At 42.1% G+C, this 18,241-nt stretch overlaps 2 protein-coding genes across 2 annotated transcripts; one reads left to right on the plus strand and one right to left on the minus strand.

The window, feature by feature from the left end:
- The first annotated feature begins 932 nt into the window (after positions 1-932).
- On the plus strand, positions 933-13,162 carry krr1 (KRR1 small subunit processome component homolog). The gene is made up of 10 exons (XM_079494481.1): positions 933-1,072; positions 2,613-2,788; positions 4,336-4,470; positions 5,219-5,344; positions 6,297-6,380; positions 6,948-7,004; positions 7,553-7,723; positions 8,437-8,514; positions 11,033-11,129; positions 11,412-13,162. Exons 1-10 carry the CDS (start codon positions 997-999, stop codon positions 11,552-11,554), a joined length of 1,143 nt encoding a protein of 380 aa, XP_079350607.1. The 5' UTR covers positions 933-996; the 3' UTR covers positions 11,555-13,162.
- On the minus strand, positions 11,702-18,063 carry glipr1a (GLI pathogenesis-related 1a). The gene is made up of 6 exons (XM_079494488.1): positions 17,857-18,063; positions 16,644-16,877; positions 16,344-16,465; positions 15,086-15,165; positions 14,563-14,589; positions 11,702-13,848 (listed from the first exon to the last, which is right to left on the minus strand). Exons 1-6 carry the CDS (start codon positions 18,049-18,051, stop codon positions 13,694-13,696), a joined length of 813 nt encoding a protein of 270 aa, XP_079350614.1. The 5' UTR covers positions 18,052-18,063; the 3' UTR covers positions 11,702-13,693.
- Positions 18,064-18,241: the final 178 nt, after the last annotated feature.

An 18,241-nucleotide genomic window follows, 5' to 3' on the forward strand; every position in this document is an offset into this window, starting at 1 on the left:
CAGCTCTCAATGTGAGCTTCTAGATCTGCTATTTTTGCTTCGGTGGAACCCCTTTTGGTGTTTTACCCCTTCAGGCCGGGAACCCATTTTTGGTTTCTGTACAGTATGTACAGTAATCAAAAATGTTAAATAAATTGATGCTGCTATAGGCCTATACATATTTGAAGTTTTTCAGAAAACTTAGGTCAGGATTTAGAAGGCCTTTTTAGAATCTGGCTAAATGGGTTAAACGGCAGGCTATATTGATTGATTGAAATATTTATTAACAGTTTGCAGAATTACAGTACATTTCAAGCACAAACTCAATACAAAGACTTAACTGTGAGTGGACGACCCAATTAAGCATTACACTTGTTTACAAGAGGGTCCACCATGTTCAATTCATCAAAACATTTAGAGACGTACAGATAGACACTACTATATAGTCAAAGAACAGAACAGGAATTCATCATAAAATAAAATAATAACAATAATGTGAAACATCAGTGGTAGTTGTGATTACTGCAAACCAATATAATCCTAACGTAATCTTTCTTGACCAAAGTTTAAAGTATATATAATTGATTGATTGAAAGATTTATTAACATTGGAGAATTACAGTACATTTCAAGCGCAACTCAATACAAAACTTAACTGTGGACGACCATAAAGCATTACACACGTTTACAATAGGGTCCACCATGTTCAATTCATCATAACATTTAGAGATGTACAAATATACACTTCTATATAGCCAAAAACAGGAAATAAGCTACCTACAATTTGACCTACTAGTACAACAGGACTAGTAGAGAAAAGAGCCTGATTAGAATAGATGAGAGATTAATATGGAGTGCTACAAATAAGCACACCTGCAGTTCAGTTCAGGGCTGTTTCACTCCAGTCCAGAAGGTGGCGCCAATGCATTAATGCCAACGCGCTCTGTTAAAAAAAAGAAAAACCCAAGTGCTGTGTGACGTCACGACCGCTCATGATGACGCCGCACGCGAAACAACAATGGCGTCCTCCATGCATGAAGACGGCGTGATTGAAGCGCCCGGTGGAAAGAAACAGAGGAAGGTTAAAAACAAAGGTATAAAATGCTGAATTTTACTGTAATAACGTGTTGTTGATGTAACGCATTTTATCGTATAGAATCCTGCCCAGCAACGTGAAGCTTATGTGCTAATAATATGTTAAACAGTTCTGTACAGCAGTGGTTCTCAAACTTTTTCATGTCAAGGACCCCCACATTGATACTAACTAGCCCCGCGGACCCCCATTTGAAAAGTTATGCCAGGGACCCGTCATAAGAGAAGATATTTACAGCTCTAGCAGTGATTCTCAACCTGGTTAATTTCAAGGACCCCCAGTTTGACATGCATTAGTCTACGGACCCCCATTTAATGGCATTTCTATCTCTGGGACCCCCCAATTTATATTGTAAAAACAATGTTAATTTAACTCTGAGAGTGTACTAATTAGAATGTGTACACTACTGTACAGAATCTGTACACTACGCCATTTGTACACTCAGAGTTACAGACCCATAAGGGTCCATTTGGTTACCAACTATCATTTAGCTGGGGACCCCCTGGAACTCCATCGAGGGCCCCCGGGGTCCCCGGACCCCACCTTGGGAACCACTACTGTACAGTACATTTATCGATGTGTAACTCGAGGGGTGTACACAACTACACATGCTATTTAGTTTAAAGTTTCATGTCCAGCCGTGTACCCACTTTTTTCTGTCTGAATCCCTGCACATAATGCAGGAGGCAGCAGCACGACCCGTTAATAAGTGTATTGCAACTCCAGATTCATCCTATTATTAAAAATAAATCTAGAGTTGCAAATTGCGCCTAGGCTGCCCCTTGACACAGCGAAATATTGCCGACTTGACGTGAGGGCTCCTCCCAACCTGTCTGCACGTCCCCTCCATATACAGTTGTATATTATAAACAGTCCACTCTAGGTCAGGTCCATAGCCCTAATGCCCTTTGCTGGCGGACCAGAGCTAGGTCCACTCTAGCTCTGGTCCATAGCCCTAATGCCCTTTGCTGGCGGACCAGAGCTAGGCCCACTCCCCAGATTACAGTGTCAAATAATAAAAGATTTAAAAAAAAAAAAAACGTTTTTGAAAATAGCCGATCTACCAGCTTGTAGATCTCCTATGAGTCGTATTTTCATGTGGAACCGAGTCAGACAAAATTGAATGCCGCTCAACTCCTACATTTCAAGTGCTTATCGGGGTGGGGGCTTATATATATATATATATATATATATATATAAAGTTTGCAGCTTTAACACTCTATACTGTATTTGACTGTATATGATCCTGAGTATTGAGTTGACTGTACGGTTGTCGTACAAATGATAATTCCTGCATCATAATTTTAGGGCCTACCCAAGAAAAGCCTTGATGTGGCATATGAATCCGACAAGTTTCTTCAAGTACTTCTTGGAATAGTTCGTTTGGTACATCCATCTTTTATTCCAACTCGTAGCGACTGGCGAGACTAAAAACTAACAGGGGGGACCAAAACAAAGCAACGCTTTCCTCTGAGGTGGAAAGTCTGTTTGATTTGATTATATTAATTATAGTGACGGACCTGATTCTGTGTGTCTTACAGCTGACGATGCAGATCTGGTGTCTGTTCCTGACGGCTGGAAGGAGCCCACGTTCAGTAAAGACGACAACCCCAAGGGTCTTCTGGAGGAGAGCAGCTTCGCCACGCTCTTCCCAAAGTACAGAGAAGCCTATCTGAAGGAGTGCTGGCCTCTAGTCCATATTGCCCTGGGAGAAGTAGTAAGCGACACACACATTTAGTTTTACTCCATTTGTTACGTGCCATTTGTACACAAGTTACAAATGCATACGTGAACAATGGTATGACTGTGTATATTTGAACTAGAGATGTCCCGATACTGTATCGGTATCTGAAAAGTATCGGTATCGGCCCTTATTTATCATATCGGTATCGGCGAATATGCCAGTCTAACCACCGATCCCACACACGGGCAAGGGGTTGACACTATGGCAGGTAAATAAAATGTTGGGGCATGTGGAGTTTGCTTTGGAGTTGCCCAAACTGCAAGTGCACATATGACTGAGGAGTCTGCTATAAACACAACACGAGATATAAGCTAGATAGCTATAAACGCAACACGAGATATATAGCTAGATAGCTATAAACGCAACACGAGATCACAACACTGGTATCGGTATTCGGTATCGGCTAACAGAAATTGTGGTATCGGGATCGGATCGGGAACGAAAAAAAGTCCATCGGGATTCGGGACATCCCTAATTTGAACTGTATGTTTTGTGTCCCAACTTAAGGGGATTTATCCCCGAAGGGCCAATTTAACCTAATTCTTAACCCTATTCAAACCATGCCATTTTAGATTCTAGTGCTGGCTATTCAGAAATAGCCCTCACTTTGTGCCGCGCTGCAAGCTTCTTTTGAACATGTGAAAAGATGTAGATTTGTAGAATCAGCATCAGGTCTGACTGAGGCGGTAAAACATATGCTTGCCCAGTTGCCCAAAACATTGGTGTTGACGTCTAATATATGGGGTCGGGTCTGTAGCTACAGAAAGTGTTTTTTGAGCTGCCAAAGCCTTTCTGCCATGCATTGCATTTAGTAGTACGGCTCCTCTTACCAGCACCGCAGCGCAAATGGGACACGAGTGCCTTGCGTAGAATAGTTAAAAACCTTTTAAGAGCAGTGCCGCTTCATCACCGTCTCGTTTCCTATGATGTGTAGGGTTGGAGCGACATGACCACAAGCAGTGGTCACCTCAAGTCCACGCATCAAATGAGATTTAGTCGATTTAATTAAAACAATCTATTATACGGCAACCTTCCCTGTGTTTCTTCACTAGTCCGATCCAGAAGAACACAGTTTGCCGGCCACTGCTACAGAGCTGACAATGGAGGTTATATCTTCCCTTCTTCTCTGGAGTCCTGCCTCAAAGCAGACCAGAGGTAGAAAACTGTCGTTCCCTGATGTCATCGCTAGGGACACAGGCATCAGTAAGCAGGAAATGGGGATGGCAATGAAGGACCGGGATGTCTGGCGTTATATTGTGAAATCCACGATCTCGACCGTGGTCGAAAAATTATGATGATGAAAACAATCTGTAATGTTAAAAAGTTTACAAAAAAAGTCTTCCAAAACATTTCTAAATTTTTTAAATGGTAGATCTACAAGTACAAGCTGAAATGTGGAGATAGAAGTTTTTGTGCTGCTCTGCCACTCAAATAAAAGAAAAGGAAAGTGTGTGGACACACGGCCCCTCACAGTCTGTGGACACACAGCCCCTCACACTTGGCCTTTCCCTCACCCGCAGCACATCAAAGGAACCCTGGACTTGATTGAGGGCAGCCTGACTGTTTGCACCACGAAGAAGACTTTTGACCCCTACGCCATTTTGAGGGCGAGAGATCTCATCAAGCTGCTGGCGAGGAGCGTCCCATTTGAGCAGGTAATTGTTGTTGATGTCCATCCACGTCTTTGGCTTCACAACAGGAACAGATGATGTGCATCACAATTGAATTATTATGCACCATGGTTTAACCCATTCTGGACGGGGAAAAATAGCAGATCTACAAGCTCATAGCACAGAACCGAGTGCCACGCTACGAGCTTGTAGACCTGCTATTTTTTGAAAAATCGTGGAAATGTGGCGCAACTGGAAGTAATTCTCTATTGGAATGTCACTCTGGGAAACGAGGGACTGCCAGAATACAGTTTGTACCAAAGAGTGAACAATCTTTTTATTTTTCAGTTAATAGTGGCACATTTTAATTTTATATTAGTTTTGTTTGTGTTTACACTTTGTTTTCTTGTTGAACATACGTAACCTCCCTCATCGTTCCTGCTTGTCATTGTAATTTATATTCAGCGATTAAAACTGTCAACTTAGGCCTGGGCCATGGCTCAGCGGTCCAGGCACCGTGGCTGGTGATCCAGTCTGGCAGTGTGCCGCGGGTTCGACTCCCGATCCCGACGGCCTTTACTGCATGTCTTCCCCCCATCTCTCTCCCCATTTCCTGTCAGCCTACTGTCTGTCCCTCCATACATTTAACAAAAAAAAAACAAAAAACTGTCAACTTAAATAAAATATTACCCTGAGCTCTGGACATAGAATGATAGACTAGGTAAGTTATTGTAATCTTTTCTTCTTTTTCCCCCCCGTTTTTGTTTTTATCGTTTTGTTTTCTATCATGCAGGCAGTTCGGATACTACAGGATGACATGGCATGTGACATAATCAAGGTGGGCACGCTGGTGAGGAACAGAGAGCGCTTTGTGAAGAGGAGACAGAGGCTCATTGGGCCCAAAGGCTCCACACTTAAAGTGAGTCCTTTATTAACGGCAGCATTTCAAATGTACTGTACAAGAAGGGGGTTTCCCTTCCTGGTCTCAGGGTTTCCTGCACTCGGAATGGTTACACAGGGTCAAATTAAAATCCAATGCAAAACAGTGTTGTTTTGATTTTTGTTTTAGTCATAGTCTTTTGAATAGTTTTCACTAAAGGTGGTTGCACACTGGACGCGCTTTTCGGAAGACCGATGGAGAAACAGTGGCAGCGGTGGCCGAACGGATATCGGAGCGGTCTTGATACCGGAAGGTCGCCAGTTCGAATCAGCGGTCCGACACGTTAAAATTACCACCGCTGAAGTGCCCTTGAACAAGGCATTGAAACACTACGATGAAATGTGTTCTATGAGCAGGGCCTGGCTGGAAACAAGTTCTTTGTTTCACAACTCAGTGAAACGTGCGTGAGTAGTCGTGCAGCCGAGTTCTGGACTAGCTGGAGTCGAGCAAGGGAGGCTTGATTTAAACCAACGTATTATTTTGGCAGGCCTTGATGCCGTCGTAATGACCGTTTTTACACTTGCTGAAAATAGCAGATCTACAAGCTCACAACGCGTCGCGCTGTGCTATTTTCAGCATGCAACCAAGTGTAAAATGACTTGTACTGGATTTCTTGTCCACTAGTCCCTTCCTAACATTTTAGTCTAGTTTTTATTTGTTGATGAAATTGTCAATATATTTAGTCTTAGTTTTAGTCATCATAGCTTAGTTTTCATTTCGTTTTTGTCAGTGGAAAAAAAGGTAGTCGACGAAATCAACACTGATGCAAAATTACCACTTTTTTCACCTATTCCATCTTCTGTAGTGCGACGTTCTGGTTTAGGTGGCAGCACATGTGTCACTGTGTATTATCGGTTTCGCAACAATCCAAAGGAATTGTGACGAATCATGCAATAAACTGTGTTCAAGCTGACAGTCCTCTTCTTTCCAGGCCCTGGAGTTGTTGACCGGCTGCTACGTCATGGTGCAGGGCAACACTGTGTCCGCCCTGGGTCCTTTCAACGGCCTGAAGGAGGTAAGAAGCGCCTCTTAGCCCAGAATCACATACAGCGCAGGCACACTGACCGTAGCGTCACGAAGAGGCCAAAAGCCGCGAGCGGCAGGCGTCTCTTCTATTCCTGGTTTTTAGCAAGGTTAATTAAGAGGTTAGGAAGCGAAGAGGTGGACTCCATGTTGCTCCCTGGAAGGAAAGAAACATGCGCAATTCACTGATTGTTTGCTGGTCCTTGAAGAGCTTGTCGATGTCCAAATGTAGCAGAGTGGCTCAGAGCCTCTGCCTGATGGCCTCAGAAGTCTAATATCTCCCCTGGTCCATAGGGATATCCCTTTGGTCTAGTGGTTAAGATGTTGGACTTTCACGCGGGTAACCCGAGTTCGAATCCCGGGCGTTACACAAACATGCGCACTTTGCGCAGTAACTCATCCGTTGGTCAAAAATAAATGGTAAATGGTGCATTTATATAGCGCCTTTATCAACAACCAATGGTAATAAGGGAATGGAAATGGAAATAATCGTGATATCGTCATATCTCCCCTACAGGTGACAGTTATTATTATTAATATGGTTGACTCTGTTGTACAGGTGCGCAAAGTTGTCATGGACACCCTGAAGAACATCCACCCAATCTATAACATCAAGGTAGGTCTTGAAGTACTGCAATATGCAAATATATGAATTATCCATGATAAGTCTGACAGTGTACACAGCCATGACATTTTAGGAGGATGATAATCTGCAATGATGAGCATTTTTAGATTTTGATTTAGAGATGGTAGGCATGCCCAATGAAGATAATTTCCATCCTTGTACTGATTGTCATGATTGACACAACTTTATATCTGGGTTTGTGTGCCAGTGCTGGCCTGACCTGGAGCTGAGGGCATGATTTAAATATGTTAATATCGGCACAAATCCGATGCTTTACTTAGCCATTTATACTTTGCACTCTACTAAAGAAACGGGTCAATATTTTGACTGTTACTCCACCATTTCTGTCCACAATACGGCACTTGATGAAATGGTTCTCAATAAATTGCAGCGACCATTGTTTTATGCCTTTTGCTTTTCTTTCTTTTTTTTCCATTGCTCTGTAAAGCACTTTGAGCCTCATTTCATGTCATGAAAGGTACCATACAAATAAAGTTGTGTTATTATAAATGGTGTCCGTTGGTGACCCGTTATAACAGACCCTGATGATCAAGCGGGAGCTGGCCAAGGACCCCGATCTCAAGTCACAGAACTGGGAACGCTTCCTGCCCAACTTCCGCCATAAGAACCTGTCCAAGCGCAAGGAACCCCAGAAGAAGAGCGTTAAGAAGAAGTACACACCATTCCCCCCAGAACCGCCTCAGAGCAAGGTGAGGAGAGAGAGAGAGAGAGAGACAGACACCCATTCTATACCAAGGCTTCAGAGAAAGAGAGAGAGACACCCATTCTATACCAAGGCTTCAGAGAAAGAGAGAGAGAGACACCCATTCTATACCAAGGCTTCAGAGAAAGAGAGAGAGAGACACCCATTCTATACCAAGGCTTCAGAGAAAGAGAGAGAGAGACACCCATTCTATACCAAGGCTTCAGAGAAAGAGAGAGAGAGAGACACCCATTCTATACCAAGGCTTCAGAGAGAGAGAGAGACACCCAGGGCTCCATTTTCGTCACCGCTAAACCCCTTATACCTAAACTTCTTCGCCTTTTTGTACTATTTTGAAAAACATTTTTGAATAGTTCAACTAGCCAATCTACATTGACACGTTGTGAGCTTGTAGACTGGCACTTTTAACTATTCAAAAATATTTGCAAAATAGTAAAAAAAGGCAAAGAAGTTTAGGGATAAGGGGTTTAGCGGTCACGAAAATGGAGCCCCCATTCTCTACCTTCTCACATGGAATCTACTGACAAGAATGAGACACGGCTATTGTTTTTCACTCTTTAGTCAGCTTGTAAACCTGCTGATTTTTTTTAAAAAGAAAAAATATGTAACAATTTATATTTGATTTAAATTTGTGTGAAGTTATATATGTTCATAAATATCAAAAAATTGCTTTATTAATTGCATTGTATGTATCTCTAGGTTGACATGGAGCTGGCTTCAGGAGAGTTCTTCCTACGGGAGAGAGAGAAGAAGAGGAAACGTTTGGAGGAGATCAAGGTACCGTAGGCACTTTCATCACATTTAGAGCTCGTCCGTTTGTTGTCTGTGTCTTGGAAACTGTTAAAGCCCATATTCACTGAGCCATTATGAACAGGGTTTTGACACTACATACTGTTTGCCTGTAGTTGCCTTCACAAATCTGTAGGTGGGCAGTATTCATTTTTGAGTGGTGCAACCACTCCAAGGAACAGCAATGTCCGTGTTCACCTACCTATGTGACTCGTGTTAATGTGTGTGACTCATGTGTGACTCATGAGTACCAGTAGGGGCGCTGTTGTGGCAGAAACAGAGACAGAGAGATGCACTGTTGCCTGCTAATGAGAGAGAGAGAGGGGGGGGTATTTGCACCACTCAGTTCACACGGGTGTGATTTTTACTAAAACACCCTACAGTATGACATGAACGCAACATCTAATCATTCACAAATTGTTATTGGATGTTGAGGGGCCTCTATTAGTATTGGATTTCATCGCCTTCACTCCTGCCCGTGGGGGGGGGGGGGGGAGCCACAAATTCAAACAGTTGCACCGTCTATTGCAGTGGTTTTCAACCGGTGGTCCGGCGACCACCAGTGGTCCCCCCGCTAAATGACGGAGAGTAACCAAATGGACCCTTATAGATCTTTTAACTCTTGAGAGCGTAAAATGAAACAAATGGGCCCGCAATCCCGCATGGGTCCATTTGGTTTCATTGGTTTCATTTTCTACACAATTAGAGAATGTAGAAGAATTGTCTTTCCTGTTATCTCTCCTAATGGTACAACATCAACACAGCATGGATTTGTGGACAAAATCTTACATTTTGGTTCAGAGAGGCTAAATGTCATGAAATGGTGGTTCCGTGGCTCAAATGCCGAACAAATTATGGGCCTTGACATGAAAAAGGTTGAAAACCACTGGTCTATTGTACAAACTATTTCCGCCTGCATCTTCCTCATGCCCTAGTGTCTTGTTATTTATGGGTGTGCGAGATTTATTATCAGACATTAGAGTAAAATATATTGGGTCAGATTGAGTGATCAATGTGTACCACTCTCCATGGAGCAACAGGATAGCTGTAGGTCCTGGGACCACATTCCAATGCACTCCAGTTGCATTGATAACCGGTGGATGGGGGTTTTACTGCCTCTTCCTGTTGTAAGGCAGGCCATTATTGACTCCTTCTCACAGGGGAAGTCAACTCAGCTAGAACATACAAATATTGAAGTAACCAATCTTTAATTCCTCTTCAATTGTTTAAATGTGTTCTAATAACCTATTATATATTGGGTTGGTAAAAAGGCTAAATGATAAATACCTGTAATAGTCTAAACAGTTTAATCTAGGCAGAAGTAGTTGGGCATTACAGGGACTGTAATAGGAGCCGGCTGCTGTGGCCAGAGAGAGGCAGGATGGTCAGTGGCATCTGATTGGCCGAAAGTGTTTAGCATGAAGGTGTGATTTCAGTCAGAGCCACTGTGACTATGCTGTGTAGCCCAATATTAGAATTAGATTCACCAATACCATCGAACGTGATACATGTAGCAGACAGACACCAGCGGTATGTATCATATGCTAATATATATATATAATTGTGCATTATTCATAATCGATGTAATATGATGTTTAGATTGTAACCAAGTGTTATTTGTGTTTCTTTTCTTCCGATTGATTAATGGCAATTAATGGAAATTGACTGAATGATAAGGTAGATTTAAAACCACATAATTACACTTAATGTGTGACTTATCACTGAACTAAGTCCGAAAGTCAACAAGGACAAGCTAAGCTTTACCATGATCTGGGAGAGTTTAGAGTGTAAAATTATAGCAAGAATTCCTACCGACAGAGCAGATAGAACTTCAGACCAATAGGACTGTGATCCAGATTCCGGGATACTGAATTCATCTTGTGTTGGGGGAAGTTAGGGGAAGTGTGAACAGAACGTGTGAATGTATGATTGTAAGTGTTTATGATTAACATGAATTAATAAAAACCCTATAAAATGCACGTTTGAGTTCATCAAATATAAGCTATTATTGGAGCATTTAGTTCACCTGTGCGTGTTAGTCACTCTTGTCTGCCTATTGCATGGGCTGGTCGGAGCCCCGGCATAACATCGCCAAATAACCGAACACCTAGTCTTGCGTTACCAGACTGTTGCCTCTCGCAATTTCCAAATGCTTTCATCATACAGTCTGGAGCAACAGAAGAGCAACTGTCGTATAAAGCGGAAGTGGAGCCTCCTCCCCACTTCCGTTTCGTCTTTACAGTCGCGCACATTTATCCTAATCTAAATAGAAATCATCTAAGCATATATAGCTTGTTGCTTAGCAGAAAAGGAAATGGCAGCTTCCTTACTCGGATTTCGGGAGCTGTAGTTCCAGACTCTATGTAGCATTCGGAGATTGTGGAATAGTTGTCTGGCTACGTGAGACTACTCATGCCCTGACAGCTTTTTGTACCCCACCACAGGCAGCACATCTCTATACTAGGCACATGCTATTGATCTGACGGTTCCTGTTATTCATTCTTAGGTTAAACAAGCAGAGAATGTGACTAAGAAGCAAGAGGAGCGAAATAAAGACTTCATTCCACCCAAAGAGAAACCGCTCCTCAAGAAGACAAATAAAGGTACAGGAAAAAACATTTTCTTGTTCAAATAATTTAGAAATATCCGTATTTTATGATGTTGTGTAATGTGTTTACTGCCGATCCTCAAACGAGAAAGATTCATTGCATAGTTATTGCATAACCTTGACGAGAATAAAATAAATAAATGGAATTTTTTTAAATATTATGTTTTCTTTTTACACTTGAGGACGAGAGTGTCGTCGTGTGACGAAAGACGAATAAATACAATTGACAGTGTGTTTTATATAACAGTTTATTGACGTCCGCCACTTTGATTCACAGCTCCCTCAGAAGGCAAACTTGACATTGAGGCCATCAAAGACAAAGTGAAGAAAGCCAAGACCAAGAAGCTGGGAGCTCCACCGGTGAACACCGCCCCGCCCACCTCCACGGACAAGGGGAAGAAAAAGAAGAGCAGAGGCTGACAATTCAGAGGAGTGATTATTATACGGACTAATATTATTGTAAATATTTGTACTGTTTCGTGCGGTATTTAGAGGAGACTGGATATCGGGTGGAAGGGATCCTCGATAAGCTCACATGATGGGAATTTTCTTTTTTTTTAAGATTAGTTTTTGGCTTTTCTGCCTTTATGTTTCAAGTGAAGACGGACAGGAAAGAGGGAGAGAGAGAAGGGGAGAGACACGCAGCAATGGTCGTCATGAACGGGACTCGAACACGCGACACACTGTCAGGCCAGAGCCTATATGTGGCATGATGCGCCTGGACCACTAGGCCAGCAGGCAGCCGGGCACCCCACACATGATGGGATTTAGGACATGGGATATCATCGCTGTTGGGCGGAAACCTTATGTCGCTGTGTTCCAGACAGTGTTGTCTCCATTGGAACGCGTTCTATTTTTTTGCCATTCTTTGAAAGGTAGTTATTTTTTATTATTTAGTCACAAGCTCTTGGGCATGTCAGGTGGTGGCTGTGGCCAGTTTGCATGACACCGTCATATGACAAAGTATAAAATGGAGCTTTAATTAATTTAGACCTGAGGCCGATTCTTAAAAAAATGTCTTCTAAATCCTAACGGTTTTCTGAAAAACCTATGTTTCTACGTCGGTGGTGCTCAACCTTTTTCACGTCGAAGGACCACCAGAATTATCTGTATTTGGCTGCGGACCAGAATCTGAAAATATGTTGTTCCGGCGAGCATGTTGTTTCAGAAGCAAAGATTTGAGTTAAAAACGTTCACTCTGTAAGAATATATATATTCAAAGATTTGCGCCACATTTTGAAGATATTGAAAAAATAGCAGATATACAAGCTCGTAGTGCGGCACTCGGTGCCGCACTACAAGCTTGTAGATCTGCTATTTTTTTTGAGTGGTGTAAACCACTCCTACAACTGGCTTTTGTGTGCATAAAAAAATGACCATGGTTGCTATGTTCAAAATAATTTCTGACGTAATTAAATCACACCCGGGTGAACTGGATGACCGTAGCAACCGTGGTCATTTTCTCTGCGCAGAAAAAGCCAGTTGTGAAATCACATCCGGGTGTGATTTCATTACGTCAGATCAGAGCTGATCAGGCTACATAATACCTTACCTTATTTCATTACGTCAGACATTACGTCAGACCACAGCTGATCATGCTATATAAAACCTTACACCACTCAGTTCACACGGGTGTGATTTTTTCAATAGTGCTTAAAACACCAAAAGGGGTTCCCGTCCTGAATGGGTTTAAAAACAAGATGGAGGTACACGGTTTCTGTCCAACAGCGACAATACATGTATTAATACAATACATTAACATACATCATTTTCTGTGAACACCTGTTATTCCATGTACTGTAGCAGGCTCGCAGCTGGTCTTTTTTCTCACCCATATAGAAGGTTTTACTTTTTCCACCGTTAAATACCATGGCGAGTATTTATATTAGTGCATAATATAAATTACTGCTTTTGAGACATTTTACATTGAGGCTGTTCCAGACTGTACATAACATGAAGAGCAGCTTCTGTACAGGTACAATGGATTTGTAATGAAAATAAAAAAATACATATTTCTTTCTTTTCTTTTTCCTTTTTTTGTCATTAAAGGACAACTTTAGTTTTTTTTTTTTTTTCAACCATGGTTCTTTTTGACAGGGGGGCGGGGGCATTCGAGCATGGGGCTAAATTTCATTTTTTTAATTAATTTACTATAGTCCTTCCTACTAGACCCCAAGAAATGACATCTGGCCACAAAAGATAACGGGATTTACTGAATGTGTCAAACTGACATATTGAGCCTATGACACACAGTGTGGCTTCCCCCCAGTAGGCCTTCACATTCAGTAGATCCTGTGATCTTTTGTGGCCAGATGTAATTTCTTGAGGTCTAGTAGGACTATAGTTGGTAAATAAAATAAACCGCTATAAAATGCCCCCCCCCCCTGTCAAGAACAGCTAAAATCCCTAAAACGAAAGAAAGCAGCAAATTAAAAACTAACTCATCTTGTACTTTCTCTAATAACAACCTAAAACATGAACCTTGGTTGAAAAAAACTAAAGTTGTCCTTTAATTACGTAGCATCTTAATGGCGGTTCACAGATGCAATGAAATGTTGGCTACTCATAGCAGAAGATGTTGGGGTAACAGTTCTGCACGATGTAGGCAGCGAGGAAGGTAGCGAGTAGAGCCAACGGTCGGATGATCAGCACCGCCGCACAGGAGGGGCCACAGCTAGATAGGGCAGGGTCCCAGTCAGGGCTCCAGTTGTAGCCTGAAAATATGTTGTTCCAGGGACCCCCCCCAGAAGCAAGGATTTGAGTTAAAAATGTTCGCTCTGAAAGAATATATATTCAAAGATTTGTGCCACATTGAAAAATAGCAGATATACAAGCTCGTAGCGCGTCAATCGGTGCCGCGCTATGAGCTTGTAGATCTGCTATTTTTCCAATAGCTAAAGTATAACGTAATGCTTAAAACACCAAAAGGGGTTCCTGTTCAGAATGGGTTAACCTTGTAACATTATCTATTGGTAATGCACCAAGGTGCACTAATGGGCAAGTCAAACTCCCAAGCGCACACTGTATTTATAGCGAAAATAGCAAGTCTACAAGCTCACAATGTGCTGCGGTGTGAGCTTGTAGATTGTAGCTATTTCCACGATATAATTAAATGTGTGAAAAAAATTATAAATCAATTATTCATATTTACACCTATAATGAAATGCCCAAAATAGTACCAGGTTTTTAGGTTATTACATTTTCGTCTGTATTGGGAAAAGTAGGGTCTGGCTGTTTTAGTAAATGAAAAAAAATATTCAGAACCTTTTGTATGTTGCAATAATGGGTGGTTGTCACAGAATCCCAAGGCACACCTGGACTTTTCTCAGCAGCGTGCCTCGCTACACGGTTTGGGAACCACTGTCCTACCTAATCAATACACCAGATTTGATTATATTGAGCCACAATGAACGTTATATTCTACTTACTTTGCTGTTTGTCTCGTGTTTGGTTGTCTGCAATGAGAGAGAGAAAAACACTTAAGATGGACTGACAAACACCGCTTTAAGCCCAAACCACACCAAAGGGTCGGGTCAGGACAATACCGCACGGGATTTTTAACCACACCAATGCGACTCATTGACTTGCAAGGTGTGAGTTGCATTGGTGTGGTTGACCTTAAAAAACATTTAGTCCTGACAAGACCCTTTGGTGTGCTTTGGGCTTTAAGTTGAGCAACTTTGTCTATAAGCACCAGAAGGCTCCACCTTGTGTGTGAATTGGTGAATGTAGTAAAACATTTTAAAGTGGTTTGGATTTTTGAGTGGTGCAACCATAGGGTGCAGCCACTCCAATGCCCTGCTTTGTCCGTCCCTGTGTCCCTATGTCCCTGTGTTCCTATGTATGTTTTCTTTTCTTTTTTTAATGCAGATTTGCAGCTTTTTTACTGAGCTTTTTAGAGCCTGACAAACATGTCGGTCTATCTGGACTGAGTTTGTGAAGAGTACTTACGACAGAGCTGCCCTTTGCATTCACCCACACATCCAGTGCATTGGTTTCCTCTTTGATATGGTTGTCCACCCCAATTGCCCCTGTAGAAGAAGCATAAACTAGATTACTTTGATATGGTTGTCTTCCAGGCACATTGCCCCTGTAGAAGAAGCATAAACTAGATTACTTTTTTTTCTTACTACTCTTCTTAAAATAACAAAAATAACAAAATCATCTGAATTATATATTTCCTGTATTGTAAGTTTGTGACATTTCGCAACACTTCTCTCAAATGTGGATGAAGTTTGTGACATTTCGTGACACTTTGCCCTAATGTGGAAATACGACTTACAGCCAAAATACATCTTGTTCCTCTTCAGGACAGACCCAGATGTCTCTTTTCATTGATTTTATGTGGGACAAGATTTGACAAACAACCCCCTTCACCCAAATCTCTCAAGAAAACAAAGACACTTTATTTTAATCAAATGGGTGTCCAGACCAGTAGATTGCTTGAACTCTAGCATGTCTTAATAGGTGGATATATATTCTGTGAAAATGGCATATCTATCTACTAGTTCAAAACATGTCCGGTTGAGATGAGTAGAGCCTGACAATCGGTCAGCCAAAGATAGATCCCTGGGGGACCCCGGTCAACAAAGTGTATTGGGTTTAAGTGGTTAATCGGACATGTTGGACTGTTAGTGGAAATACAATAGATAGAGATATCGGCCCTAGGGAGGTATATGGCACAATATAACTGAGGTATTAATTAGGGCAGTGGTTACCAAACTTTTTCACGTCAAGGACCCCCAAATTGACACTAATTCGCCCACGGACCCCCCATTTGAAGAGATATGCCATAGACCCCCCCCCCCCCCCCCCATAAGAGAAGATTTTTACGGTCCTAGCAGAGATTCTCACCCTGTTTAATTTCAAGGACCCCCAGTTTGACATGAACTAGGCTACGGAGCCCCATTTAATCTCTGAGACCCCAATTTATATTGTAAAATTACAATTAATTTAACTCTGAGAGTGTACACATGGAACCAAATGGACCCTCTCTGAGTTACAGACCCATAAGGGTCCATTTGGTTCCTAACTATCATTCAGCTGGGGACCCCCTGGAACTCCCTCAAGGACCCCTAGGGGTCCCCGGACCCAAATTTGGGAACAACTGAATTAGGGTGCTTTTGAATTATCATTTTGAAGTCAGCTTCTTTATTAGTGTGGTACTTGGTGAAATTCCACCACATTTTATAAGCACGTTTCAACTCACGCTGGGGCATAGTTGCACACAAACAAGGCACCTTCTTTCAGTTCTTTGTCATCAAAGCCTTTGACACCATTTGGGCAGATTTGGACTGCGCAGCCAACCTTGTAGGTGCTTGCCCATACAACCTATGGATCATGGAAGAAATACCTTTGTTGCACAACGAAGACCAAATATTATGTAATCAACATGGTTCACTCTTTTAATATCACTCCTTAAGACTCATTGATTTCAGCATGCACAGCAGAACTACAGTACAAACAATATATGGATATGGCATATAGTAATTTTAGCATGTGGAGGTACCTGTGTATAGTGGCCGCAGACCTGCTTACATTCGGTGGTGGTGTAAGTATAATCTTCTTTTTCATTGACCCATCCGTCTATGACCTTTTTGACTGTATAAGAGGAGGGGGGCCTGCCTGTCCATATGTTCTCTCCCACCGAGGAGAAGACGGGATGCGATCGCCGGTCGTTGTGTCTGTACTCACAGTTCCTCGCCCAGGCCCTGGCGGCGATGGCCAAGCCTTCATCCCATGTCTTGAGGAACCAACATACAACGAAGAAAATCACACGTGTGAAGTGAGGGGAGCTGTTATCATTTTCCAACATCACCAATGTCCAATCCAATGTATAATTATACATCTTCTAGGACGTAATTATCAGACAAAACAAACATGGACAAAACAAACATTAAACTCTGTTCATTTCAATAGCGTTTTTAATGTTTGTTTAAGGAAAAACAAACATTAAACCTGTAGGCCCCTCAACAAAAAAAGATCAGCTGCAGATCAACATATCATATATGATATGATATGTCCCAATAGAGGGTATGCGCGTGACATCATCAAACCAGGAAGTTATGCAGGAAGGCCTACTGAGTGGCAAAAACATACTTTCTGGCCTCGACAGCCCATACGTCCACACAGAAAAGTCCTATCTGATTGCATTAAACAACATTAAACAATGTTAAACTCACTTTGCATGTTGCTTTGCCACTCGATTTGCCACTCGATGTACCATTCACTTTAAGCACGCGCATACCCTCTATTGAGGGTATGCGCGTGACATCATAATCGTACCCGGAAGTTATATTGGAACACCTACTGAATGGCATAAAACTACTTTCTGGCCTTGATAGCCTATACATCCAAACAAAAACGTCCTATTTCATTGCATTAAACGACGTTAAACTCACTTTGCCACTCACTTTGTGCATGCGCATACTCTCTATTATTTCTGGGCATGTTGGTGAACATTCTGCGAAAAGGTTAGCTGCACCAAGACAATTAGTGTAGGGCCCAAAAAGGAGCAGACTAACTAGATGGACCCCACCCGGATAACAACGTTTATATAGGGTTTAATAACTGGTTACTTCATGCTGGCTCATGTAGTAACAGTGAGACTTTAACATCACATCACCCACAATTTACATTATTCCGTCATCTGCATTTAATTACCATACCATCAAAATGTCTTCCATCAAAATCACCCATTGTTTTGATAATCTCATGCTTACCATATGCAGCATGTCACTTGCAGGTGGCTGGACGGATGAGCGTGCCGCATTGTGTCTGTCTACACATTCCTTCATAAACCTTTCGTCCATGATTGCTGTCAGTGAGGCTGAATGCTCCCCAGACACCTCAACAAGAAGGGAGGATAGCATGGGAACCCATGCAAACAACAGCAGCCAGTCCATCGTGTAGCCCATGCTTTGCAGTGATCACTCAGAATCCTCACATGGCTGTAAGGACTGAAAGACACAGTCACAGCAGCTTCCTTTTTTGTCTTAATTTACAACATGAACAGGAAGTTGCACCCTCAAAGGGAAGAGCATCTGCTGACACTTCTGAAGTAATTTCTTCATGAGACCTTCCTTTTTTGGTTGTTTAACTCCTGTC

This window comes from Electrona antarctica (assembly GCF_951216825.1).
Source record: "Electrona antarctica genome assembly, chromosome: 23".
Taxonomy (NCBI): Eukaryota; Metazoa; Chordata; class Actinopteri; order Myctophiformes; family Myctophidae; genus Electrona; species Electrona antarctica.

What these genes read in the sequence shown, in the direction of transcription:
- glipr1a (XM_079494488.1), bottom strand. Translation starts at nt 18,051, where the DNA reads ATGGGCTACACGATGGACTGGCTGCTGTTGTTTGCATGGGTTCCCATG. An exon ending in TCTGCGGCCACTATACACAG is followed by an intron (nt 16,466 to 16,643) that starts GTACCTCCACAT and finishes CATGATCCATAG; the next exon opens with GTTGTATGGGCAAGCACCTA. An exon ending in ATGCAAAGGGCAGCTCTGTC is followed by an intron (nt 14,590 to 15,085) that starts GTAAGTACTCTT and finishes CTCTCATTGCAG; the next exon opens with ACAACCAAACACGAGACAAA.
- krr1 (XM_079494481.1), top strand. Translation starts at nt 997, where the DNA reads ATGGCGTCCTCCATGCATGAAGACGGCGTGATTGAAGCGCCCGGTGGA. An exon ending in CCAAAGGCTCCACACTTAAA is followed by an intron (nt 5,345 to 6,296) that starts GTGAGTCCTTTA and finishes TCTTCTTTCCAG; the next exon opens with GCCCTGGAGTTGTTGACCGG. An exon ending in CCTCAAGAAGACAAATAAAG is followed by an intron (nt 11,130 to 11,411) that starts GTACAGGAAAAA and finishes TTTGATTCACAG; the next exon opens with CTCCCTCAGAAGGCAAACTT.